At 45.2% G+C, this 23235-nt stretch overlaps 1 protein-coding gene across 1 annotated transcript in view; it reads left to right on the top strand.

Annotated features, from left to right (window-relative positions):
* The first annotated feature begins 5482 nt into the window (after positions 1-5482).
* Positions 5483-23235, top strand: part of LOC119446732 (gliomedin-like) — a 51265-nt gene continuing 33512 nt past the window's right edge. The window contains 7 exon segments of the mRNA XM_049664355.1: positions 5483-6255; positions 10108-10186; positions 12387-12503; positions 18788-18958; positions 19823-19876; positions 22337-22390; positions 22534-22599. Coding sequence (XP_049520312.1) covers positions 5854-6255; positions 10108-10186; positions 12387-12503; positions 18788-18958; positions 19823-19876; positions 22337-22390; positions 22534-22599 — 943 coding nt within the window. The 5' untranslated portion in view covers positions 5483-5853.

Genomic DNA, 23235 nt, shown 5'->3' with positions numbered 1-23235 from the left:
ACATGCAACCAATAATTGAGAAACGCTTCAATACAACGTCGGGATTAACCCACTGCTAAACACTGGGGCCGCACGTTTCAGCTTCGCTGGTTAACCATCTGTACAGAGTGCTTGGGCGGTGTTTTTTATTACCTTCTTTCTTTCTTTCTTTCTTTCTTTCTTTCTTTCTTTCTTTCTTTCTTTCTTTCTTTCTTTCTTTCTTTCTTTCTTTCTTTCTTTCTTTCTTTCTTCTTTCTTTCTTTCCTTTTTTCTTTCTTTCTTGTCCTTGGTTCATACGCGCATATCCAATGCGGGTATGCGCCATAAGTGATTTTATTATCGTTAATCGAGACGTATAACTGACGATCATGGGAAGTTATTGATGTCACGACCTATCAGTCATGTTAGTCATACATTCGTACCCTTTCATACCAATTTTGGTATAAATCAAGTGAACGAGACGTGAGTATCCGCCGCCGAAAATTGTCGTTCTACGCGTCGTTTTGTCCGCGGACGCGATCCGCCAGAACCTAACCATGTACAGCTTCGCTGTAATAAATATTTTGCCGCCAGGACATGTATATATTGCAGAAGACTCTGCCACTCTAAACTGATTTAATATTTCCCCTAAGAGACTCTTATAATGTTGCAGGAACATTTAATATAATTAATTTTTCTACATAATGCATTTTCTCTCTCCACATACTCAGCAGCGTAATTTTAAAGCGTTTTACAGCAAATATTTAAGAGGAAGCTTTAGCTCGGGCCCAACTCCGATGCGGCCTATTAAAATATACGTAAAACGAAGAAACCCTTTTCTGAGATAACCCCTGACCGATTTTCACGAAATTTGTTGCATCTGAGAGAGAAAGATAAATTCTAGTGACTGTTGGAAGCGGAATTTCAATTTAGGATCTGAATATTTCAAAAGAATTTTTAGAAATTCGAAAGCTCGAAAAATATAGAAGTAGGAAGTTTACAAATTAATAGCTCTGCATCAAGAACAGCTATCGCGGTTCTGTAAACGGCATCCATTAGATCATTCAAAGCAGACAAATTCAATATGTCAATTTATACCTTACGTGAATTCTTTACGTTGTGTACAAGGGTTCTGCAAAAGCTGTATTTCCATATTGCTAATTTTTTTTGAGATTCATATGTAATATACCAATTTTGTCCGCTTTAGATGTACTATTAGTGCAATGCACAGAATTGCGATATAATTTTTTATTGCTGAGTCATATAGTTGTAAGCTTAATAGTTTCGTTTTCTGAAAATGTGCAATTTTCGCCTGTTTTTAATAAAAAATGACGGGCCCAACATCCGATGTCGCCCATTCAAATACATGTAAAATGCAGAAACGCTTTTCTGAGATAACCACAGGACCGGTTTTAATGAAATTTGTTTCATTTGACAAAAGTAGTTAAATTGAAGTGATTGTTGGAAGCGGAATATTGATTTAGGGCCTGCACTTTTAAAAAAGATTTTTTCAAAAATTGGTAAGTTCGAAATAATTAAGAGGAAAAAGTTTACAAATTCGTAGCTCCGCACCAAGTATAGATACCGCAGTTCTGTAAACTGCATCCGTTAGAGCAGCCAAAGCGGATAAATTTGATATATCAATTTATACCTTACGTGAATTTGTTACATTGTTTACAAAGGTTCTGCAAAGGTGCCACTCACAAATTAGTGGTTTACTAGATAGTCATGTATAATAAATCAATTTTGTCCGCTTTGGATGTACTATTAGGTGCAATTTACAAAATTGGGATATCATTTTTTACTGTTGAGTTACAGAGTTGTAAATTTGATAGTTTCGTTTTTGGAAAATTTGCGATTTTGGTCAATTTTTATTAAAAAAGTGACTACTTAAATCGAAAATTTGCAGCCGACAGTCACCAGAGTTTAACCTTTTCTTTTAAATGCAACAAACGTCACCAAATTTGGTGCAGTGGTTGCCGAGAAAAACGTTTTGTATGCATTTTGACATGAACACCCGAGCTAAAGCTTCCTCTAAGTCAGCGAAGTAACAAACGGCGTGAAAGTATACATATAAAAGCCCACAGCACAAAGTCCAGAAACTGCAGACTTATTCCCGTTAGTAGCAATAATATCGCGCAATATTTTGCGACTGCCAAGTGTCTAGCTGCCTTTTTCCTAGTTAAACTCAGCGTGACTCAGCGTGGTCGGAGCAGATGTGTTCTCCGTCCTCTCCTTTAACTGCCGTACATTTAGTTATCACTATGCAGATGCGCACGAGTTCTTTAATCGGGTAGAGCCGGTGCTTGTGTGGCCATCTGCTGTTGCACCACGCAAGCTGAAAAGGAACGCAACGTAAAAAGACGTAGGCTGTGAGATTGTTGACGTCGCGGTCTCTGAGGCTGCGTCGATGCAAGTTTGGCTCGCACATACGCCGCGAGATGGAGTTCGGGCTCCGGAATAAAACATTTCGTATGATAAAATTTCTGTAAAGCAGGAAGCTAGCATTTATCTCGCCGGCGCCAGTTCAGTGCATATTATGATAGAGGGCAAAATGGACTAGCGCCAACATGCGCTCGTGTTCACACACATTCGGGCTCGCAGGCGTGCGTTCATGCGTATACGCGTGTGCGGGCGTGTTTGTTTTGGCGTCTCTATGTGCGTGTTTGCATGAAGACCGGTGTGTTTCTGCGAATGTACGCGACGGATTCTGTTCAGTAGCAGCTACATTTCTTCCATCTAAGCAGCCCCTGAATCATGCAATTCAGATTGAACCATTACACAGTATAGATAAGTACAAACCGCATACACAATATATGTACTACCGACCAAAAAAGTTTACGGACCACGGGATCTCAGAAAACGCTAAATATCCGAACAGCCTTTAAAAGTAGCCAGTAAAACCGTACATCACAATGTCGTTCGCATATACCAGTAGAGGCTGGAAATGGGAATGCCACGCTGGCGTTTTGAGGCTGTGGAGATACTCAGCTTTTTTTCAAATCCCTTGGTCCGTAAACTTCTTTGGTCGATAGTAAATATACCCTTCAGCTCTCTTTATCTTTTTATCCCCCTACTTCTTGTAAAAGCATAATTCGTTATTCGTTACAATCCCGAGAAAACAAAGCTCAAAGGAAACTGCGTATTACCCAGAACGAATTAAGGCTTATGTTCAGAAACATTACCGCCATTATCCGCGAACTGGGAGAAATGGTGTAGCAACGTTATCCTCTGACGAATGGTGGCAGAGGAGGGGAGGGGGGGGGGGAGGGGGGGGGGGGGGGCTAGATTTAATGAATTGCACGCAAAGAAAACAAAGTAGTACGAGTGGTGTCAGTGGTGCGCAGAGAGTGGGCACCGATTTGTATTTTATGAATTAGATTTAAGGCGACGTTTGTCTTTAGGGGTGTGCGAACAGCGGTTTTTGAGACCGAATCGAATACGAATCGAATCGAATATATTTTTTTAATAGCTTGCTAATAATATTCAGCCTTCTCACCATTAGTAAGCAATCATTTTCACATTATGATATTCGCAACAGCTTCCGTCACTACATTGCACATTAGAAAGCATGATTTATACTGAATGCACAAGGGGAGCATATTAGTAACAACTAAGCAGTTTGTTGGCAAACTCAAGGCCCTTCGAAGCATATCGCAGCAATATATGGCATATCGCAGTATTGTGGACCAATTAAAATCCGTCTATAATTTCGCGACCGAACCAGAAATGTGTGTCGTCAGCGGCGATGGCAGAGCGAAAAAAAGAACGCGCCTTTTCTCTAGTTCGAATGGTCGCGGCAGATGGCGCCATTATTGTATCAAGCATATTAATATATATATATATATATATATATATATATATCTAAACAAAATATTTCTTTGCAGTGGTCGCGGTTTAGCCGAATAAGCCTGGTTTCTACATGTGCGACGCGAGTGTGCTGTATAGTACGTTATGTCCACTGTGGATGGGATGAAAGTAATCGCAATTTTCCTTCAATTTCATATTTGATCGTGCGTATCGACGAGGTGTTGTATTAGAAAACTGTTAAAACAATATCCAAATTGCCGAATAGTGACTATTCGATTCGAGGACCAAATCGAATGGGACAATATTCGATTTATTGTTCGATAGTTTCGAATATGCACACGCTCATGTTTTTCTGAATTTAAAAAAAAAAAGAAGATAAGCAATGTAATAGGTGACTTCTCGCAAAATAAGACAGCCAGCCCCGACGAGGACAGATACTTAAGCAAAGACGTACACGCTACTTTAATGCTCTTTTTTTTTTTATAGCAGCAGCTAGAAAAAAAAATTAGTGATAATTGAGCGGTAAATGCGAGAGAAATGCGTCTCCGGAGTGAGAAGTCCTCTTCCTGACCGAGTCTTATTACGAGGGATTTAATTCTTTTCCTTCATGCACTTCCATTTCTCTACTTTCCTTTACTGTATTTCTACATTTCACTTAGAAAGAAACTTAATTTCCTCCTAGTTTTCTGTTGTAGCCGCGGGGGGCGAGTCAAGAGGCAAAGCGACAGACAAACTATTTATTCGGCAAGCTAGGCAGCTCTCTGCCAAGAACTAATACGTCAAGCTCAGAAACAGATCCCTACACATCTCAGTGACCAACAATGGTGTCGATGTGCACCTCCGAATGAAGCGAATCACACCCTCAGTTTAATCTCTACTTCCTTTCCCTCTTTTTATCCCTTAACCTCCTTTCCTCTGCATAGGGTAGCAGACCGGACGCGCATATGGTTGACCTCCTGCCTTACCCTTTTTTTTTCTACACTATCTCTCTCTCTCTAGACCACTACAAGAACAAAAGAACAGTAGTCGCAGGGCTTGTATAGCTCAGAGCATGCGCTACGCAGTGACTTAATATATCTGCCAGAGTGACGTCACGCACGGTTACACTGACAAGTTACTTTCTTTAGATTCATTGTCTGTTGGCTTCATATGGTGGTTACAATCAGAAAAGTCGAGCTCCTCTGTTCCGCTGATTCATCTTACTATTCACAATGAAAAGAGAAAAATGGAAAAGAAAAAATCGTCACCTTCCGCAAAGGAATCTCATATATACCGTGTGTCCCATCTAACGTTAGCCAAGCTTTTCAACGAAAAGCAAGAAATGAAAAACATGGTACAAGATACTAATTTAAGACCTGGGGTGCTCGGTTGTCAGATCGAGGTCCGACGACCGAACACCGTAAGCGTTAGAATTGTATCTTGCACCATCCTTTTCAGTCTTCTTTTTTGTAGTAGTCCCCCTCCTCCCCCCCCCCTCCCTACCCCACGTTTTTTTTCCCTTTTGGTTGCGCGAATTAGAGTAAGAGGAAGAACGGGGATAGTCTTGCTGAGGAGAATGTACGTATCACCTACAAGCTCAGAAGGAACGGCCGTCATTATCATCATCAACCTGAGACGGCGCCAACGTAAAGAAACACAACGAATGTTAAAAAAGAAAATAAATAAAAGAAACACGTACTCTGCAGACGCCACGCAGTCCGCCATTCGCGCGCACTTCTCCGGCAGGGCATCACGTTTCAACTGTTGACGTTCTCCAGCGCCCTCAAATCAGAACACAGACGGAGGAGCCGGCCCCTTCGGCGCGTTTCAACGCCACGTCTCGGCCCCCTAAGTCAAAGGCGTTCGAGAGGGAAAAGGCGCCAACTCTTGTGCGAAAAAGCTAACGCGCCAACCTCTGCAGGCCTCGAGAAAGATCGCGATGACTTCGGAAAGCACGCCTAATTGACGACTACGCTGAACATTAAAGCGTTGTGTTGTTCAGCTAATAACCTTGTAGCCTAGGCATCTACCTAACCGAGGTATAGAGACCTTAGTAGAGGCAAGGGAAGCTGCGAGCGCCGCAGTTGTGGAACCGGCGGCATCGTCATGAAGTCAGCCGAGACCTCGTCACCGTCGTTCAGGTCGTTCGAGGCGGTCTACGCGTTTCTGGCGGTGCTGTACTTGTTGACCGCGACGAACCTGTACCTGCACTTCAACAGGGACTCGACACTCGTCGTTTGTGAGCGCACGAGCTGCGGCGTTTCCGCGGAGGACTCTTCTGGCGATGCCCACGTGTCAGGCGCGCAAGGCGAGACCCACGGCGGCCGCGCCAGGCGCAGCAGCAGACCGACGGCGTCCCGCAAACCGGGCCGCGCCGTCGAGGAGCCCGTGTACGCGAGGATATCGCCCAAGGCGGCCGCCGTGCCCAACGTGGAGTTCTTCCCGCGAAACGACATGACCAGCTCCGACGGGAACACCATGCTCGTCAGCTCTTACGCCAGGATACCGGTCAGTCTTTGTTTCCTCGTGTACACTTTGGCCACCAAAGTGAGGTAGCGCTGTGGCGGGAGCGTGCGTACAGTCGGTGTCAAAAGTTTACAGGGAGCGGAATATGAGAACAAAAAAAAGTTGAATATTTACTGCAGCCCGGCCCACGCAGCTCGGAAATGAGGCTTGCTACGTGTAAAGTATGCACGCGGCAAACACTATTGTGCTCTTTTACTGGTTGCGATCAATAACTGGGCTGAAATTCGTTTTTTTCGCGGAAGCTGGGCATCCCGCAAACTTTTGACGCCGCCTGTGAATGCTAAGTGAAGCGCGTACTTTTCACTTCACGTTCAAGCAGCACATGCGAGTGCGCCTGTCTTTCATTTTTGTATCTCGGTGGTACCTCCTGCTCATGCTTGGCTGTAGAGTCGTTTTCTAATTCACCTAGCTTTTTAAAAGATCGTTCATACCACTTTCACACAGGTGAAAAGGAGTATACTCAGTCTAACTCTTCTTTTGTTTAGATTTCAGTAAATATAAAGGACGTAGTCTCCTTTCTTTTTATGACGAATGAAGTATAGGCTTGTGAACAGCACGTAGGTTCGTGAAAAGGAAGAAATGAAAAACAGCAAGAGACATGCTTCTTGCGTCGTTCGAACGGTGGCAACGTTCATCCCGAATATGACCGGCGTTGGTCAGCGGCTCCGAGTTGCAACAAATTGCCTACAGGCCGAGTAAACAGAAACAAAGAAACGAGAACTGCTTGCGTACGCTCGCATAGCCTTAATTAAACCAGTCGCTCTATAATAACAAGCAAACAAAATATAACGATAAAGATCTAGAAGACTGCGACGTACATATATAAATATCAGTATACACGAAGCATCATATATCGGCGTCGGAAAAATTATAATGCGCGGAACCCCAATGTAGTACAACAACCGTTATTAGAAGCCCCGTTGAATTGATTGATGGAGTGTCATCTGGAAGTCACCAGGGCAACACAGAGACATGGTTTGACTCATGACTTAGCAACCAGGCAATGTGGTTTTTAAAAATCTCACAAGGTAACTGAATTATATATGCGCTTGCAAGTGCTTTGTTTGACACAACATTATACTTATGAAACATACACCTATAGCTATGGTTGTACTAAACGATCACGGGAATTTAATAAGCGGTTCAGGAAAAATTAGCCAAGTTTGAATGTATGCTTGCATTTTATTTGCAAAAAAAAAAAAAAGAACGCCGATAGGTAAAATTACCTTGACTGATATTGCCGCTGCTATTCCTTTAGTTGTTTCTTTTTTTGTTTCTGTCAGAAAACGAGGTAGACACGCTAGCTCTTCAGCGACATTATAATCATCTTGTGCCAATAGATCTGCTGTGTTTCGAGGTGACGGCAACTTTTCTTTTGTATTGCCTGCCTTCCATATTGTGAGGGTTCAGAATGCTCATTGCACCTGAACTGCTTTTTATGTTGGGTTCGTATGAGATACATACCTGAGGACTTGAATTATTTATTAACTGCCCGTGGCAAATAGCGTAATTCCGCCTCTCGGAATGGATGACTTGAAGACGCGGACACGACTTCCGCAACAAATCGCAATGCTCGCTTAGTTAATGAACAAAGCTCCACTAATTCTTTTCAGTGCGAAAGCTAAGGTCTTTAACTAATTTGGATTGCTCAAACGAGCAAGCTTTACTGCCGTCTGGTCAGTCAGTGTATTATTTACACTGCGATGCGTTGTGCGTTCTCGTAGCTGTTATGTATAATATTCTCGGTTGTCCAAAATACTAATAGGCGGCATCGCTTCAACGCGTCATAATAACCTGATAAATAGATTTGACCTGGTCAGCTACGGAGATGATAAGGAGTCGTATTCACTAAAGTTCAGTCGTCATGATGTTTACATTTATATTTTCTTTCATACCTTTCTGTACTGTATATCGTATACAGGTCGTTAAAAATTATATTTTACACATACACGTACGCTGTAGCCTTCGCGACGATGTGTCAGCTGACTGAGTGGACATTACGCTCTCTCATTAGGTTTCTTAACTTAAGAAAGCTATTAATATGCAACGTAGCAGTATGCAATGAATAAACGTTTCAACATACTGACTTTGAGACGAACGTTTGGACAGCATCAGGATAACCGATACACTGGACCAAAAGACCATTTGGACGACTTTTAGAGCAGTGAACTTTGGATAGATTGATCAAAGATCGAAAAAAAAGTTTATTACCACTTTTGCGCAAGTATGTTGCTGCAGTGGCTGTAAGGTTGGGAAAGAAGTGTTAACAGTTGTCTTTCATCCTCCACTATTATTAATCGCAGAAATGTATTGCAAAATTTCGACGGATAACGCATCCGAAAGCAAGACAACTGTCACAAACCCACCTTGATCTGGAAGACGCATGGCTCAGTCGCGATAATTGTATTTTTTTTTTTTTGGCACACCAGCTGATAAACTATTATCGCGTCTGGCGCTTCGGCGTGCAGCGTCTCTGTCACGCAGACCTACAGAATGGAGCATGTGATGTGTGGTGCGCCTTTTTTTGCTTAACTAGGCGGCTTTCACAACACATTTATCGGGAGAGGGAGGACTTTCTTTCTAATAAACGTCCCTGCCTTGCCTTTGTCTCTCTCTTTCTTCCTCGAAACTTAACACTTTCAGGGGTAATTGCATATCACCAAATACAAAAAGCAGGCACTATGTTGGTGAATGCCTAACAAAATCGTGAACGACACTATAGATGGGAAAGCCACGGATGCGAAAGGCAGTGTCGTCGGTGCCTTTCACCATTGAGGATGGCATGATGGCTCTTCCTACGAAGTCAGACAGGAGAAGTACTGAAGTCCTGTCCCGTTTCCCGCTGAAGAGAGGGAGGGGGTGGGTACTCATACAGCAGGCTTTAAAAGCTCCGCTGAGCTTTTCAGAGACGAGACAGACTGATTAATACGCGCACAACTTTGCACGCGCGTTCGCGTTACGCCAGGTTATGCGGATGTTCTATGGCGGCGACACATCCACACTGATTTCATTTCTTTCGTCAGCGACGTTCGTGCTTTCAACAAAACCCTTGAGAAGGAGGAGGGGTCCAAATTAATAACGTTCCTCTTCTTGCCTTCAACAATTCATCGTAAGCAAAGTAGCCGTCACCTGTGTGCGTGTGTTAAATTAAATTAAATTATGGGGGTTTATGTACCAATGCCACTATCTGATTACCGCAGTGAGGGACTCCGGATTAATTTTGACCACATGGGGTTCTTTAACGTGTACATAAACACGGGTGTTCTTGCATTTCGCCCCATCGAGATGCGGCCGCCGTGGCAGGGATTTGATCCCGCGACCTATAGCAGCGCAACACAAAAGCCACTACGCAACCACGGCGGGTGAAAGCGCGCGCGCGCGCGTGTGTGTGTGCGTGCGTGCGTGCGTGTGTGTGTGTGTGTGTGTGTGTGTGTGTGTGTGTGTGTGTGTGTGTGTGTGTGTGTGTGTGTGTGTGTGGTGTGTGTGTGTGTGTGTGTGTGTGTGTGTGTGTGTGTGTGTGTGTGTGTGTGTGTGTGTGTGTGTGTGTGTGTGTGTGTGTGTGTGTGTGTGTGTGTGTGTGTGTGTGTGTGTGTGTGTGTGTGTGTGTGTGTGTGTGTGTGTACGTGCGTGCATTTTATTCAAGCATTACGAGATGTTTACGGACGCGGACAAGATGCCTTAAAAAAAGAAGCTTGGCCAGGTCCGTGTCCCCTGTATGGTATAAAGTGAAAAGTAAGGGTCGCATAAAACAGAAATACAAGTTACAGTTGGATTAAACAAGGATATTGCCGCTTTATTTATTGCCTGAAACGCAATCAGTCTTTTCTGTTGCAGGTGCCAGTGCTGGAGGAATTCTGCTTCACCTCGAAAGAGTACTGCGGGCCTGGCGACCCGGGACATCCGGGGAAGCCTGGTGATGTATTACGCGATAGCAGTCACGTACCCAGACAAACATGCAGGCAGCACAAACAGACATAAAAAATGAACCCGAAGTGTTAAGACACAGTGTATATGGTTATGACGGCGACATGTTCCCTCGCTGAGGCCTATCACCAGCGTAAAACGAACGCAAGCTTAACAAAAACGACGATGGCTGTGGAAACAATCGTGTGCCTAATATTGAAAGCTTCTAATCTCAATGTGTGCTTTAACGGGCTGCATACTTTAAATTCACAGAGTTGAAAGTTGTCCCAAACATTGTCAAGAGCAAAGAAGAATTTCAAGAACGCAGACAAATAAAGGAGGAGAAAACGCACACGTGATAAGATGTAAAATATTTGAGGACACGTGATCAGATATAAGATTGCGTCTCCTGGAGATGACACGCGATCTACATCGCCGCAGCAGACAGACCGCCTGTCGCCTCTGGCGACGACCACCTTATAGGACTGCTCCACAAAGTGAACGTACGTGAACGTCCGCATAAGCGTTCACGTACGTTCACACAGCCCACCCATAGCTTGGTTAATTGTGCTCTATAATGCGACGAGGCAAGCCTCGAACCGCGAGCACGCTGGTCTGGGTGATGCTTGAGCAGGTGGCGACGAATCAGCAGACGAGCGTCATTAATCTTGCACGAAATTTCTGGGCAGTCACAGTCGTTATGAGCGCAAGTTGAAGCCAGCCGATCAGCCCCTCCATTTCCGGCGATCCACTGGTATCCACAGGTATCCACTGCTGGCAAACGAGAGATACCCCACGTGATGCACTTTTGTTGGTGGAGGCAGCAATGCTGGGCACAACTGGACGATCAATGCGACTTCGTTGTTGTCTGCTATGGGCAGAGCGGGAGTCCGTAAGGAAAGCAATCTTCGATGCGGTCAACTCCTTTTGCACGTATTTCACTGCAACACGAATTGCTGGTAGCTCCGCAGTTAATGAGGCTGGATGTGATATACGAAATATTCGTCGTACTTGAGTCGAGGGGCAGAATAAATCTGCAGAGGTGCTTTGATCATCGCTGTGTGCAAATGCATCTGTCAATACTTGAAGAAAATCTGGAAATTTTTTCAACGTGTGACTGAGCCAATTGGAATATCGCCGAAACAGGCATGTCAGACTTTTTGTGTATGTCAGGTGTTGGGGGAGGAGGGGATAACACTGCGAAAAGGACGCATGCTGAGTACTCAGTCACGGTGCGTTGATGTCGTTACAAATATACAATTGTAAAAATTTCGTGTGTAGTGTCATTGTCGTACGAAGGAAAAGGCTGTGGTATTTAATTCTTTCTGGTACCTAATGGAAATTGAGTACACTTTTATAGACATTCCCCCTTTCACTATCAATGCCTTGCGTTTACTTCCCACTTTTTATTTTGCTGTTCTCAGACGTGATTTTTATCTAAGAGTAACACCATGATAACATTGGCGTGATACTGAACACTTTGTGTGCCTTGGTTCGTTATTTTTTCAAATAAATTTATTATCATGATACATTTTCGTGTTAGTGACTTTTTATGCGCTTTGCTGTGAACTGAACTATTTCAACGGGGTAAGAGACTACGAATGCTTGGCCACATATCATGCGCTGACTCGGCATTAAGTATGATTTGTGCATATATGCAACTTTTTGTGAAATTCTTAGTATTTAACTCAAATCGAATGGAAAGTTGTGCGAGTTGCGAGTTGTTACGCATTCATTTTCTGGCAGGTTTTAACGCGCACAATGGACAAAGCCACAAAAGAAAGGTACACGGACACAGCGCTGGTCGCTGTGTACTTTTTGCTGCCCCCCCCCCCCCCCCCCCCCTAGTTATTTGCAGTTTTCTTAAAATAAAGATTTAGTTGCGGGTCAGCGCTTACGTCCGTGTGTACTTTTCTTTTGTGAGTTTGTTGCTTGCGATTTGAAATCGACAAGAAAATGTTCTTAGTATGTTTTTAGAGTGTATGTAGCGTGTTTCTTTCACTCTGAGAGATTGTGAAGGCTTTTGATTATTTCAGTTTTTTTTTCTCCCATTTATATTGTTCTCTCGTTTCGCGCTTCTTTACGCTCCGATTTTGGCATAGCGGGCCCTTCGGTAGGCAGACTTCCAATACTTCAAAGCAACAACAACGCGCTCTCGTTCTGTCTCTGTGCACATGATATTTATCAAGAGTCTGCTCGCTCAAGTGCAGGCATTCCGGGCTACCCGGGAGAGAAAGGGGACATGGGGCTGCGAGGACTGCCAGGATTACCGGGAATCCCAGGCCCCGTTGGTCCCGTCGGACCCCCGGGCACGAAGGGAGACAAAGGTGAGATCATTCTGCCATAGGTGCACGTGAAGGCGACAGCTCGCTTACGACATGCATCCACTATATTTGTCGATACTTATGTTAATGCGTTCTTCGTGAGCTTCCTTTAACACAGTTTGTTTGCGGGCCACTTAGTTCGTTGCGAAACGCCAAGCAAACGCGGACGCAGTAACGACACTGCGTCCTCGCGCACCTCATATGACTATGTTGTTCTGTACGAGTCCGCGTTCACTTTAGGCAGTTCACTTGATAGTTTTGTATGTCACTCATTTCTTATAAATTGTTCGGCGTGTAGCTTGCAGGTGACGTTGTGCACGTCTGTCATCCTATAGAGGTTCTCTCGTATTCCTAAAGATACTAGACAGCGAAATAAAGTGTAAACGAAACTGAAGAGAGGCAGCATTTTTCATCGTTTCATACGCTTAGTACTGTCATCTTTCTTATGCACGAACTCTTGTCTACAAAACGTTTGAGGCTGCATTGCGCCCGATGACTCCGTCAAACGTTGAGTCTGCGCTGTGTCGCTCTTCAGCGGATGACAGAACGAAGCAATATATTTGATAGAACGTCATAGCTGTCGCCTGAGGGTGACGGCGATGACGTTAGCGAATGCGGTAGCAATGCTGCCCGAAATACTGCACCTTGACTGTCGCCAGCGATGTACCACGGCACCCGGCGAAGACGCTCATGAGTCTCCACTCTAGCAGCGAGTTTTATACTATACAAATCTAGAAGTAGTTGAAATTGCTTACGAACATTCATCTTGCGTTTATTTGACCATCTTGATACTGAAAATACCAGTTCCCGAAAGAAAATAAACTTCCCCACTCCAGCTCAGCACTCATCCCGCCCCCAGCACAAGCATAACAGCTCTGTCACCACCGCAATTATTACGCACGGTTTTAAAGCGAATACCTTTCTTTGGCTATTCCGCCAGTTTTCGTAGGGGTTGGCGGTTAGTGTTCGGCCTTTCACCGCCGATACAATGGTGCCGATGCAAAGAGCGCGTGCTCCCGCGCAATCGAGTTGCAAGGGGCGTTCGTTTACGAACGCCAACTATATACTATTTGAGACGCGCGTGCTATCGCGCGAGCGCTCTGGGGCGTCTCAAGGAGGTTGGGCGTCTAGGCTCTGTGGTGGAACGCCCGGGTAGGACAGCCCTACTTCTCTCCCGCCGCCCTCTCTTCACGTGGCGGCTGTGGGAGAGAAATACTGAAGTCGTCTTTCACGCCGCGGCGCTTGCGTCGCTGGATGACAACACATATATGACGAATCGGCTTGTATGTATAGCCACCTATACTACCTTTACAGATCTGATGCCTAACGGTTCTCTTCTCTACGGACTTACGCAATGAAACAACAAACGCCACCCGAATATTCTCTATGCAACAAGTTTTGCCTTCAAGCGCATTATTCCGATAATGAAGCGGATAGCTTTGTAGATGCGTTCGGCTATTAGCTTACATTGACGATCGTCGTCGATGGTTTCTGCGCATTTTTAAAATATAATAACGAAAGCGCGTTTACTAACAAATATTGCAGTGGTAAGCTCAGTTCTATCGCCGTCTTTGTGCTTGGCATTGTCATTGCATCATTGTGCTAGCTTTCGCTGTACAATCGTAACGACGGTAGACAGGTGACTGAGGTCATTTGTGATTAATCGAGTTCTGTTCCCAAGAAAGAAGCTACAAATACGGCTGCCCTTCAAAAGTTATGCAGCTCGCTCAAGGACGCGTCGGAAGGCGCCTCTAAAGACGACCAATAAAGAGAGCAAAGCTGACAGACCCCTCGGGACAGCCGCTCTTTCTCCGGTCGCTGCGGGCGCTCCGTCACGGACGTGCCGAGTTTCATGCGAGTATATTTGCGCTCGCTCAGCATCAAGTGCCTTTCCGTGTTTCACCCGCGGTCCGGGCAGCATCAACAGAGACGACCGGGGGTAGGTTACGTTGGCCGAATGGGAACGGCCTTATCGGCTGGCCAGAATGGCCTTCGACGCGCCCCGCGTCGGCTTCGGCAGCATCCGCGCCTTCTATACTGCCGCTGGCCCCCACTGCCTGCTACGTGACGCTGTGGGCCTTCCTCGTCTTCCTATAGCCACGGTTTCCCATTTGAAAGCCAGGATGACGATGATGCGGGCCGCGGCTGGCGTGCGCCAACCCCGACGCCACTGACGTTTCGTCGTCAGACAGCATCAGGCCTACAACAGAAGCTCGATAACTCGATGAACTGCGGGGGCGGGGGTAGGTAGAACCTCGAACTCTGACCAGCCAGTTTCATGCGCAGCGTATCGTCATCATTCTAGTCGGCTTGAGCAAATTTTCGATGGTTTCGGACGTCAGATGGAACCATGCTGGTCGAATCGACGCTCGATCTTTGATCCAAATGACCTGTTTTTAATATTTGGAAGCCATCGTCAGCAAAGTCATCCTTACCTGTTTTGCATAGATGTTTGGTAGGCAAATCAGTTCTGAGAAACCCTCAGAACAGATGTTTTTCCCCCCGAACAAATATATATATATATATATATATATATATATATATATATATATATATATATATATATATATATATATATATATATCTTGTTTGGCTAGGTGGCTCCTGTGACGACGTATATAGGTGGGCAAGAGATGACCTTCGCAATGAAAACAGCACGTCTGCACTAGCGGTGTCCTGAAAAAAAAAAAAAGCGTTTATGGCAGTACATACTCATAAAATTATCGCGACTCTAAAGTTAATTTCACGGACGCACAATTTAGGGTACATTGTAATATCTTTCAAACCGGTAATTTAGCATTTGTGGGACGCCGCATTTTGTAAAGCGGCTTGTCAGGCACGAAAAACAAACAAACAAACAAACAAACAAACAAACAAACAAACAAACAAACAAACAAACAAACAAACAAACAAACAAACAAACAAACAAACAAACAAACAAACAAACAAACAAACAAACAAACAAACAAACAAACAAACAAACAAACAAACAAACAAACAAACAAACAAACAAATGATTAGCACCCGACAAGGAGCAACTCCCCAGGTGAGCGTGTTTTTAGTGGCAAATATACAACGTTCACGTTCGCTCCTTGTGGACCGTTATCGTATGTTTTACAAGATGTAATTTCACGCCACAAAGCGAGATTTGTAATTGGATAACGTTCGGAACCCGAAGCGCTCGACTATATATAAACCTCTCAAAGCCAGTACAGGTTTGGGGAAGTTGCATCATCGCGAGCTCCGAAGTGCCGCGAGTGCGTGCCAAAGAAGCTCCACCACAACTGATTGGCCGCCGGACCTATTACGCAATCTAGTAATAGGTCCTGCGATTGTGGCCAGTTCTAAGCCTTAAGCGGCACGAGTGCTGCTCAGATACCTGAAGTCATCATAGAGCGACAGCCCGTTCGCGCGCTTCACCATGTGTTGCTGTGCCGTCAGCGCATGGCCTTTTCTCGTGCGCACAAATTGTTTGCACTGATGCATCTCTCTATAGACAGCTCAGTACTCATCGTTAACAACGATTCGCGTCCACATACGAAGAATTAGTACCAGCACAGCTTTAATCTCGGCAATGCGAGTGCTATTCTACTCCCAAAGACAACAAGCCAAGCAAACAAGTTAATTGAACACGAACGCACGTGGGTTCTCTCTATACACTTTCAATATCTCCTGACTAACTCTGATATCGCAAAAGCGCTACGGACGCCGCACCTAGAACACAAGGCAAATACAGGCACGTACATACCCATAAAAAAGGCACCCAATGCCCAGCAACAAGCTAATATGGAGCAACAAATGCACCCGTCCAAGCGCACAGGGGTCTATATTTGGTAAAGACAGTGGCTTAATTTCGAATAATTGCGAAGCTATTACCCAGCGGTCCATACAATATGCAGCAATCTTCAAAAGTGAAATACCCATCTCGAGTTTTGTACGTCAAACTTTGTGCGCTTTGTCTTCTGCGACTACCCTTCGACACCGAAAAAAAAAAAAAATGCTGTGCGACCGCTTCAAGGAATGACGGAGTCGTCGTAGCGATGGTAACTCCTGCCCCGTAGACATCACGCACAGTTTTCTGCACCTCGAGTAGACAAAAGCCATTAAAACAAGCTGCGGATGAGGATTGAAGGAAGTGTGACGCTTATGATCGCGTTAACGCGGGAGTTTTCCGCAGCTCGATATTGAAGAAGATGCCGTAGTGTCGGCACTGTCGGGACCATCGAGCAATTGGTTTCGCTATGCCGGCCCAGTGTCCAGCTTCTTGGGCTGCTCGCCCGCGGAGCTAAATTCCTTCTGAAATCACATTCGGGGATCGCGGAGCAGAAGGCCCTCGCGGCTATGATGCGCCTGACGCTATCGTCACTATAAGGTCGAGGATTGCTTTCCAGTTGCGTTGGACTCGGCCTTCTGTTATTTGCTCAAACATTTACTTGCACTCAAATGCAAGAAGAATATAATAAAAAAGAGAGAAAAAAACAAGGTGAAAGGAAGAAAGAAAAACACGAAATAGAGTTGCATTACGAGGTCGCGAGTATTGTGACCATAACATGAGTTCGACTATGGGATCGCACCATGCGAATCGATGATGAAATTTTGTCAGCCATAACAATATGAAACAGAGACAGAGACCGAAAAAGATAGAAAGAAACACTGTTGAAGGAAGGGAAGAATAGAGAGAGAGAAAAAAGAACACTGGAAAGAAGTTAATATAGAACGAATAGAAGAATTGACCTATAGTGTATCAGGAAAAGGACAACAGAAGAACGCGGATCACTTCAATAATTCGGTATTGAAAAAAAAAAAAAAAAGCGAGCGACCGGCACTGCGCTTTTATAGTCTGGATCAATGTTGCTCACTATCGCCTCTTTCTGGATAGCTTCCTAGCATGCAGCTACAAAGAACTTGAAGAACTTCCGCAGTCGTCTAGGTAGGCAAACTCGTGCTTGCACAGCAGAAGGCGGCGGGTCGCTTCATAACACAAGGCGGCTTTGTCGGAATGTTTCCCTCCTTCCATATACCAATGGCTTTGTTGACCTGGCCTCAGTTACTTGGGCGCGCATTGCCCGGAGCACCCGAACAAAGTATTTCGGTGCAGATACTCCAAGTTTAAAGGGAACCCACGTCGATGTTCTTTAGCGCGTGCCTTTCTTTTCCGCTGCTTGGAAGTTTTTTTTTCTTCTATTAAACGTGCACTTAGGAAATATCGGCATGTTGATCGATGCCAGCCACTCATCGTTTCTTAGTTTTATGCTACTATTATAATAAATCAAATAACGAAAGGAAGTAACGATGAAATCTGCGCATTGTAAAGAACGAGGGCACACATACACAACATAGGTATAGTCAGTCTTCTAGTAGGCGTTAGGCACAAGAAAATTAACACGGAGTGTTGCTACCGTAGCCTTGTGTAACGTTTTGCATCCAATAAGCATCCAATGTGCAAATCATCCTCATCATCACACAAATAAGAACGATAAATAAAGAAAAGAAAACGTACCAAACAAACTACAGGACGAAAGTTGTTGAGGAAGGGTAACATAGTTGAAGTGGCGCCGCGATGGTAATATTGGGAAGCTGGAGACGCAGCGCTTCCTTTAGAGTTCAGAGAGCCCAAATCAGCTATGTCATAGCTGTGACGGGAAATGATGGTAACTTGCGCCGCCGAGGGCCATAACGCGAGAAGGCAAAGTCGGTGGGGAAAGTAGAAATGCGAAACAAGTGGGACGCGCTTTCTTTGTCATTATTTTATGCCGCTTCCATTTCCTCGTTGCTTAAGGCGGAAAGGCACCTGCTAGGGCCTAAGGTCAAGATGTTGCGTGCCCTGTTAGACAGGGAGCACTACTAAGGGCGGGGTCACCTGTGGCAAGCACGTTTGTGGTCTTAGTGAGAAAGCCTCAAGACCTCGGCCAGAAATGTTCCCGAAACAAGTTGACCTCGGTACTTTCCAAGCGGTCATCATACTCATCACGATTAAATTAAAATCATTTATTACACTCGCATGCCCCCGAGGCTTTCGGCACACCAGGTGAGTGACCTGGTTGGTGCGCACAGTGTTCACTCCTTTCCTCTTTTCCTCTTTCGGTATCCCCATTTCCCTCACCCATGTGTAGGGAAGGAAACCGGACGTTCTTGTGGTCGACTTCCTTACTTTGTTTTTTTTTTTGTCTCTTTCTCACGCGAGTGAGGTTTTTGCTACAAGAGATCATCCACTGACGCTGCAACACTTCCTTTCATTTCTATTTCCTTTTCTTTCTTTCCTTCTTCATTTCTGTAACGCCGTGCAGGCTCAATTGGTGAAACCGGTCCCGCTGGTCTGGACGGAAGGGACGGCCTTCCAGGCCAGCCTGGTCTTGATGGAATTCCGGGGCCCCAGGGCCCGGATGGACGTCCCGGTGTTGATGGAAGAGACGGCATAGACGGCATTCCGGGACGAAATGGCACCGATGGAAACGACGGTCAGATATATGTCTCCCCTGCCTGCTCAAATAATTCTGGGCAGTGTCGATTGTCATTTCTCTGATCTGCACCGCTTAAAATTCTTCTCGTCTGCGTGGCTGTTGTTCAAAATATCGATGCTACTTGTCCTTTTGCCACGCGGAACAAACTTTTCCGAATGATGGTCTACCGCGTGTAGGAAACACAGGCTGTTTACGCGCAATACCAACCTGACTGACAGTGAATTTTGGGTGACACAGCAGTAGTAGTAGTGAACAACTTTATTGAGGTCCTGAGAAGCGAGGCAGTAACATTCTTATAGGCTAGCGGACCGATAGCTTCCCGGCAAGAAAACATGCAGTTAAAATGTCTTTACAATTTGTATCGTGCTAACGAAGACTACATTACAGCGAACAAGACAAGATAGCACTATGATGTCGGCCACGTTAGTGTGATACCAACTGTAAATTAAGAACCAACTAGCCATGCAGTACGTGTTGCTAATCCTTAACATGTACTTTTGATCATACAAGACAAAACACAGAAGTGAGAGAGAGAATGGAATTATGAATAGCCTATAGAAGCACCACAATCTGGAGTTCTTGAGCAGATAGGAATACTTGTGGCGAGCAGCAACCGATACATTCGAGACTGTTAAGTAGGAGGAAGTACCAGTATACAGCAGTGGCTGCTTTCCGGGGATTTGCCGAATAGGCAAACGTACTTATCCGCCATGTTAATAAAATATATTCCTAATTAGTGCGTCACCCTGTTGGGAAAAGGCGGAGATCACGAAAACTTTCAGGCAAAATGCACGGTCGACGAAGGAGAGACTATACTTAAAGTTGCAGAGACAATGCTCTCATTCTTTGCCATTTCTTCAGGCAAAGATGGGTTCCCGGGACCCCAAGGGCCGCCTGGAGCCAAAGGAGCTGCAGGTGAGCAATTGAGGATAACACTGTGTTCAGGGTGCAGCGTTAACCATCATAACTTGTCCTTTTCACGACACCACTAAGGTGCTTCTTCTTTGTGGGGGTTTACGTGCCAAAACGAGTTCTGATTATGAGGCATGTCGTAGTAGAGGTCTCCAGATTAATTGATTAGGCGTTTGAGCCAATAGCAGAACTTGTCCAGGTGGTTAGTTAGAAACTAAATACGTTTGATACACATGCTGCGCACTCAGATAAATGTGGCAAAGCTATAAACATAACTTAGATTTGTGGCTCCATGACCTTTGCATGATTGTGACAAAGTTACGACAGTCAAACAAGATCGAAAATTTCGTGAAACCGACGTTTCAACGTTGGCGTGTACGCACACTATGTTCCCGTGACGGTTCTGTTAGCCAGCAACTTGTTAAACGGCGTCCTTAAACAAGATTTCGATAGAAACTCTAGAAGTAATGACACGGTTACAATATTTCTAGGGTGTCACTTCGTGGCAGTCACAATAGCCGAAGGTGATAACGTACGGTGCGTATACGAACGTACAAAGTCGCGTTGCGAGCCGCGCACGTAAGGCCTTCAATGTTGATAGTGTGTCGGCGGGCTTTTGGTCTCAAGGCACCTGAAGCACAAAGAGGGTCGTCAAAGATGGGGGTGGGGGTTCTGCATGATACAGACTGTAACAGCATGAATTCAAATAGCCATTCTCAATTCATGTTACACCAGCGCAAACTTAAACGGGACCCTGAAAGGAGACGCATGGACACTACAAACGCTGAACAGGACTGACATTCACTAAGCGCAGGGCTACACACGGCTTTGTGATGCCAACACAAGCGGTGTTGATGCAGCTACTATTTTTATATTTTGATGCTGTATGCCTCGAATACCTATCTATAAGGTTCTGGTTTAAACCGCATCAAAAGTGATAACTGCATCAGCACCGCCTATGCATGACACCAGAAAGAAATAAAGTATTTTGGGGGATGAGTGACACGCATGCACGCATGTGTGTTATCGTTCTTTCCTCGTGTAACCCTGCAGTGCGTTTAGTAAATTTCCCTCGTAGTCCAGCACTTGTGGTGTCCCTGCATCTTCTTTCAGTGTCCCATATAATTTTCATTGGGGCACGCCAATCTAACGGTTGGCGTGCCCCGATGAGCACGCCAGCCGTTCTGCAGATACAGCGGCTAACGCGCTATAGTTCCGGCTCTCCAAAAACGACGTACAGATAGGAAAGGCAGGCTATAGGCGTCGAACTAACTTTTTCCTGCACATAAATGTCCTGGCTGGTTATCGGCAGAATCGTACTGAATTGGGCCGGTTGGTAGTACGTGTGCATTCGTATGGCCTGCGTTCGCGCTTGAAAGCGATCTTCGAATACTACAATCATAACAATAAGCCTAAAACCCCGTGTAGCCGAACTTGACTTCGCTCCGCGTTGCTTTGTAAAATTAAAGAGCCGCGTACGTCTCGGAAGGCTGATCGACCAGTCGATGCCGAGGGGCGCTTGTCGCGCGCTTTTCTTGCAGCTGAAACAAGTGGCGAAACGCGCTAATCTGCATCGAAAGCTCGCCGCGACATTGGCTCCGCCGCGAACATCTCGCTTATTACACTATACACAGCGATCCCCGCTACATCGACAGCCCTAATTACAATAAATATAAACTAGGCTGTGGCTGCCAGCTTAGAGAAATTATAATACCCGTTCTGTTAACGTGCTGCTGCAACTACATACACCATCGGCCGCGGCGGCAAGGGTACAGTGGTGAGTTACGCTTGCTGCTGCCGCTATATACTGCACATTTTTTGGTGGCTGCAGGAGCGTGCGTGAAAAAAATTCGTTAAACGCAGACTACAATGCAAAATTACTTTGTTAGATCGAGAAAACGGACACACGTTCTTTCACTCGGAGCCTTCCATATGGGATGAAAAAAAAAAAAAAAAAAGGAAACGGCAAAGTGTATAGTTTCATTTGATCGAGGATCGTAAAACTGATGTTGAAGGTCACCTATCAACATGTGCGTATTAAGATTGAAAATTGGGCTAGTTGGACATGCGCATAATTTACGATTTGTCCCGGAATGCCCAGGACTGCCAGAGACGCTGATTTCAACCAATGACTGCTGGCGTACGCAGCAGATCATGCAGTCCTAGGCAGTTCGAAATGACATACCGCAGGTAACTGTGCACTACGTTTCACCTTTAGGCAAAAGTATATGTCAACGGCATTGCAAATTGTCCAAGAACAGCTGGTTATATGGGCGAATTGAAGTCTCTTCTACTTCGCATACTCGATGTCCTAACAAGAAGGGATTCAAATGGTTGATTTGTGATTATGCGTCGATTCATTCATTCATTCATTCATTCATTCATTCATTCATTCATTCATTCATTCATTCATTCATTCATTCATTCATTCATTCATTCATTCATTTTTGAAAACTACCGCAGGCATCCCAGGGCCGCGGGGCAAAAGGGGACTGCCCGGCCAGCCGGGAACTCCTGGTACGTGCTTGAGCGTGAAACAGCTCATTTAATTATATCGCTTTTACTATGACTTGCGATAAGGGCGTTACCTCACCACAAACGCAGAGCGTTTATCAATTACCGAGAGCATCCCCGTAACGAGCGTTGCCTTTTTTAACCAGGTGTTCCCGGCATCACCGCGTGGACAGTGAACGGCTCCGGCCAGCTCAAGACGGAAACCCTGCTCAGTAAGTCCCACGGGGCTCAGACACCGCAGTAGCACGTTTCTCTTGTCCGCAGCCTTACCGGAACTGTGATGGTTACCGACAGTGTATTACGCTAATGTAACGAGGCGACACGACGTTTTTATCCTAATTACAAAGTCGAAACTCCACTCGAGCGAATCGATTCCCGCTTTTCTTTTATTACTTTCGCTTCCTGCGTTGGTCACGCACGAATCGAATCACATCACTAGAGTAGTGCGTGTCCTGATTTTCCGGTGCACGATCTGTTAAAATGAAACTCATCGTAACGATTGAAAACACGAAAGACACAGGAACAAAGGGCAGTCGTCAGAGATTACTTGCGTAAGTGAATTCTTTGTTTTCCCAGAGGCGTGGACTATTGGGTCAGCTGGCGTGATGTTTCGGTTGTAGTAACTTCACCTTTTTTGCTTTACCCGCTGTATCTTGTACTCGTATTACTGAACGCACGTCCTGTCCTGACTTTTCTCTTTACTTGATTTGCGCGAAAGTTGAGCCATGCATTGCGGCACTTGCTGAGCGATGCGTTATCAAAAATGCTTGCTGTTCTTGTACAGCTTGTCAGCGTGCTGTTTTTGTTAAATGCTTTCCAAGTCTAAATGAAAAATAGCAGGCGCCGCC

The sequence above is a fragment of the Dermacentor silvarum genome, chromosome 3, assembly GCF_013339745.2.
Source record: "Dermacentor silvarum isolate Dsil-2018 chromosome 3, BIME_Dsil_1.4, whole genome shotgun sequence".
Taxonomy (NCBI): domain Eukaryota; kingdom Metazoa; phylum Arthropoda; class Arachnida; order Ixodida; family Ixodidae; genus Dermacentor; species Dermacentor silvarum.
Note: the sequence above shows the minus strand (reverse complement) of the source record. Positions and strands in the feature narration are given on the sequence as shown.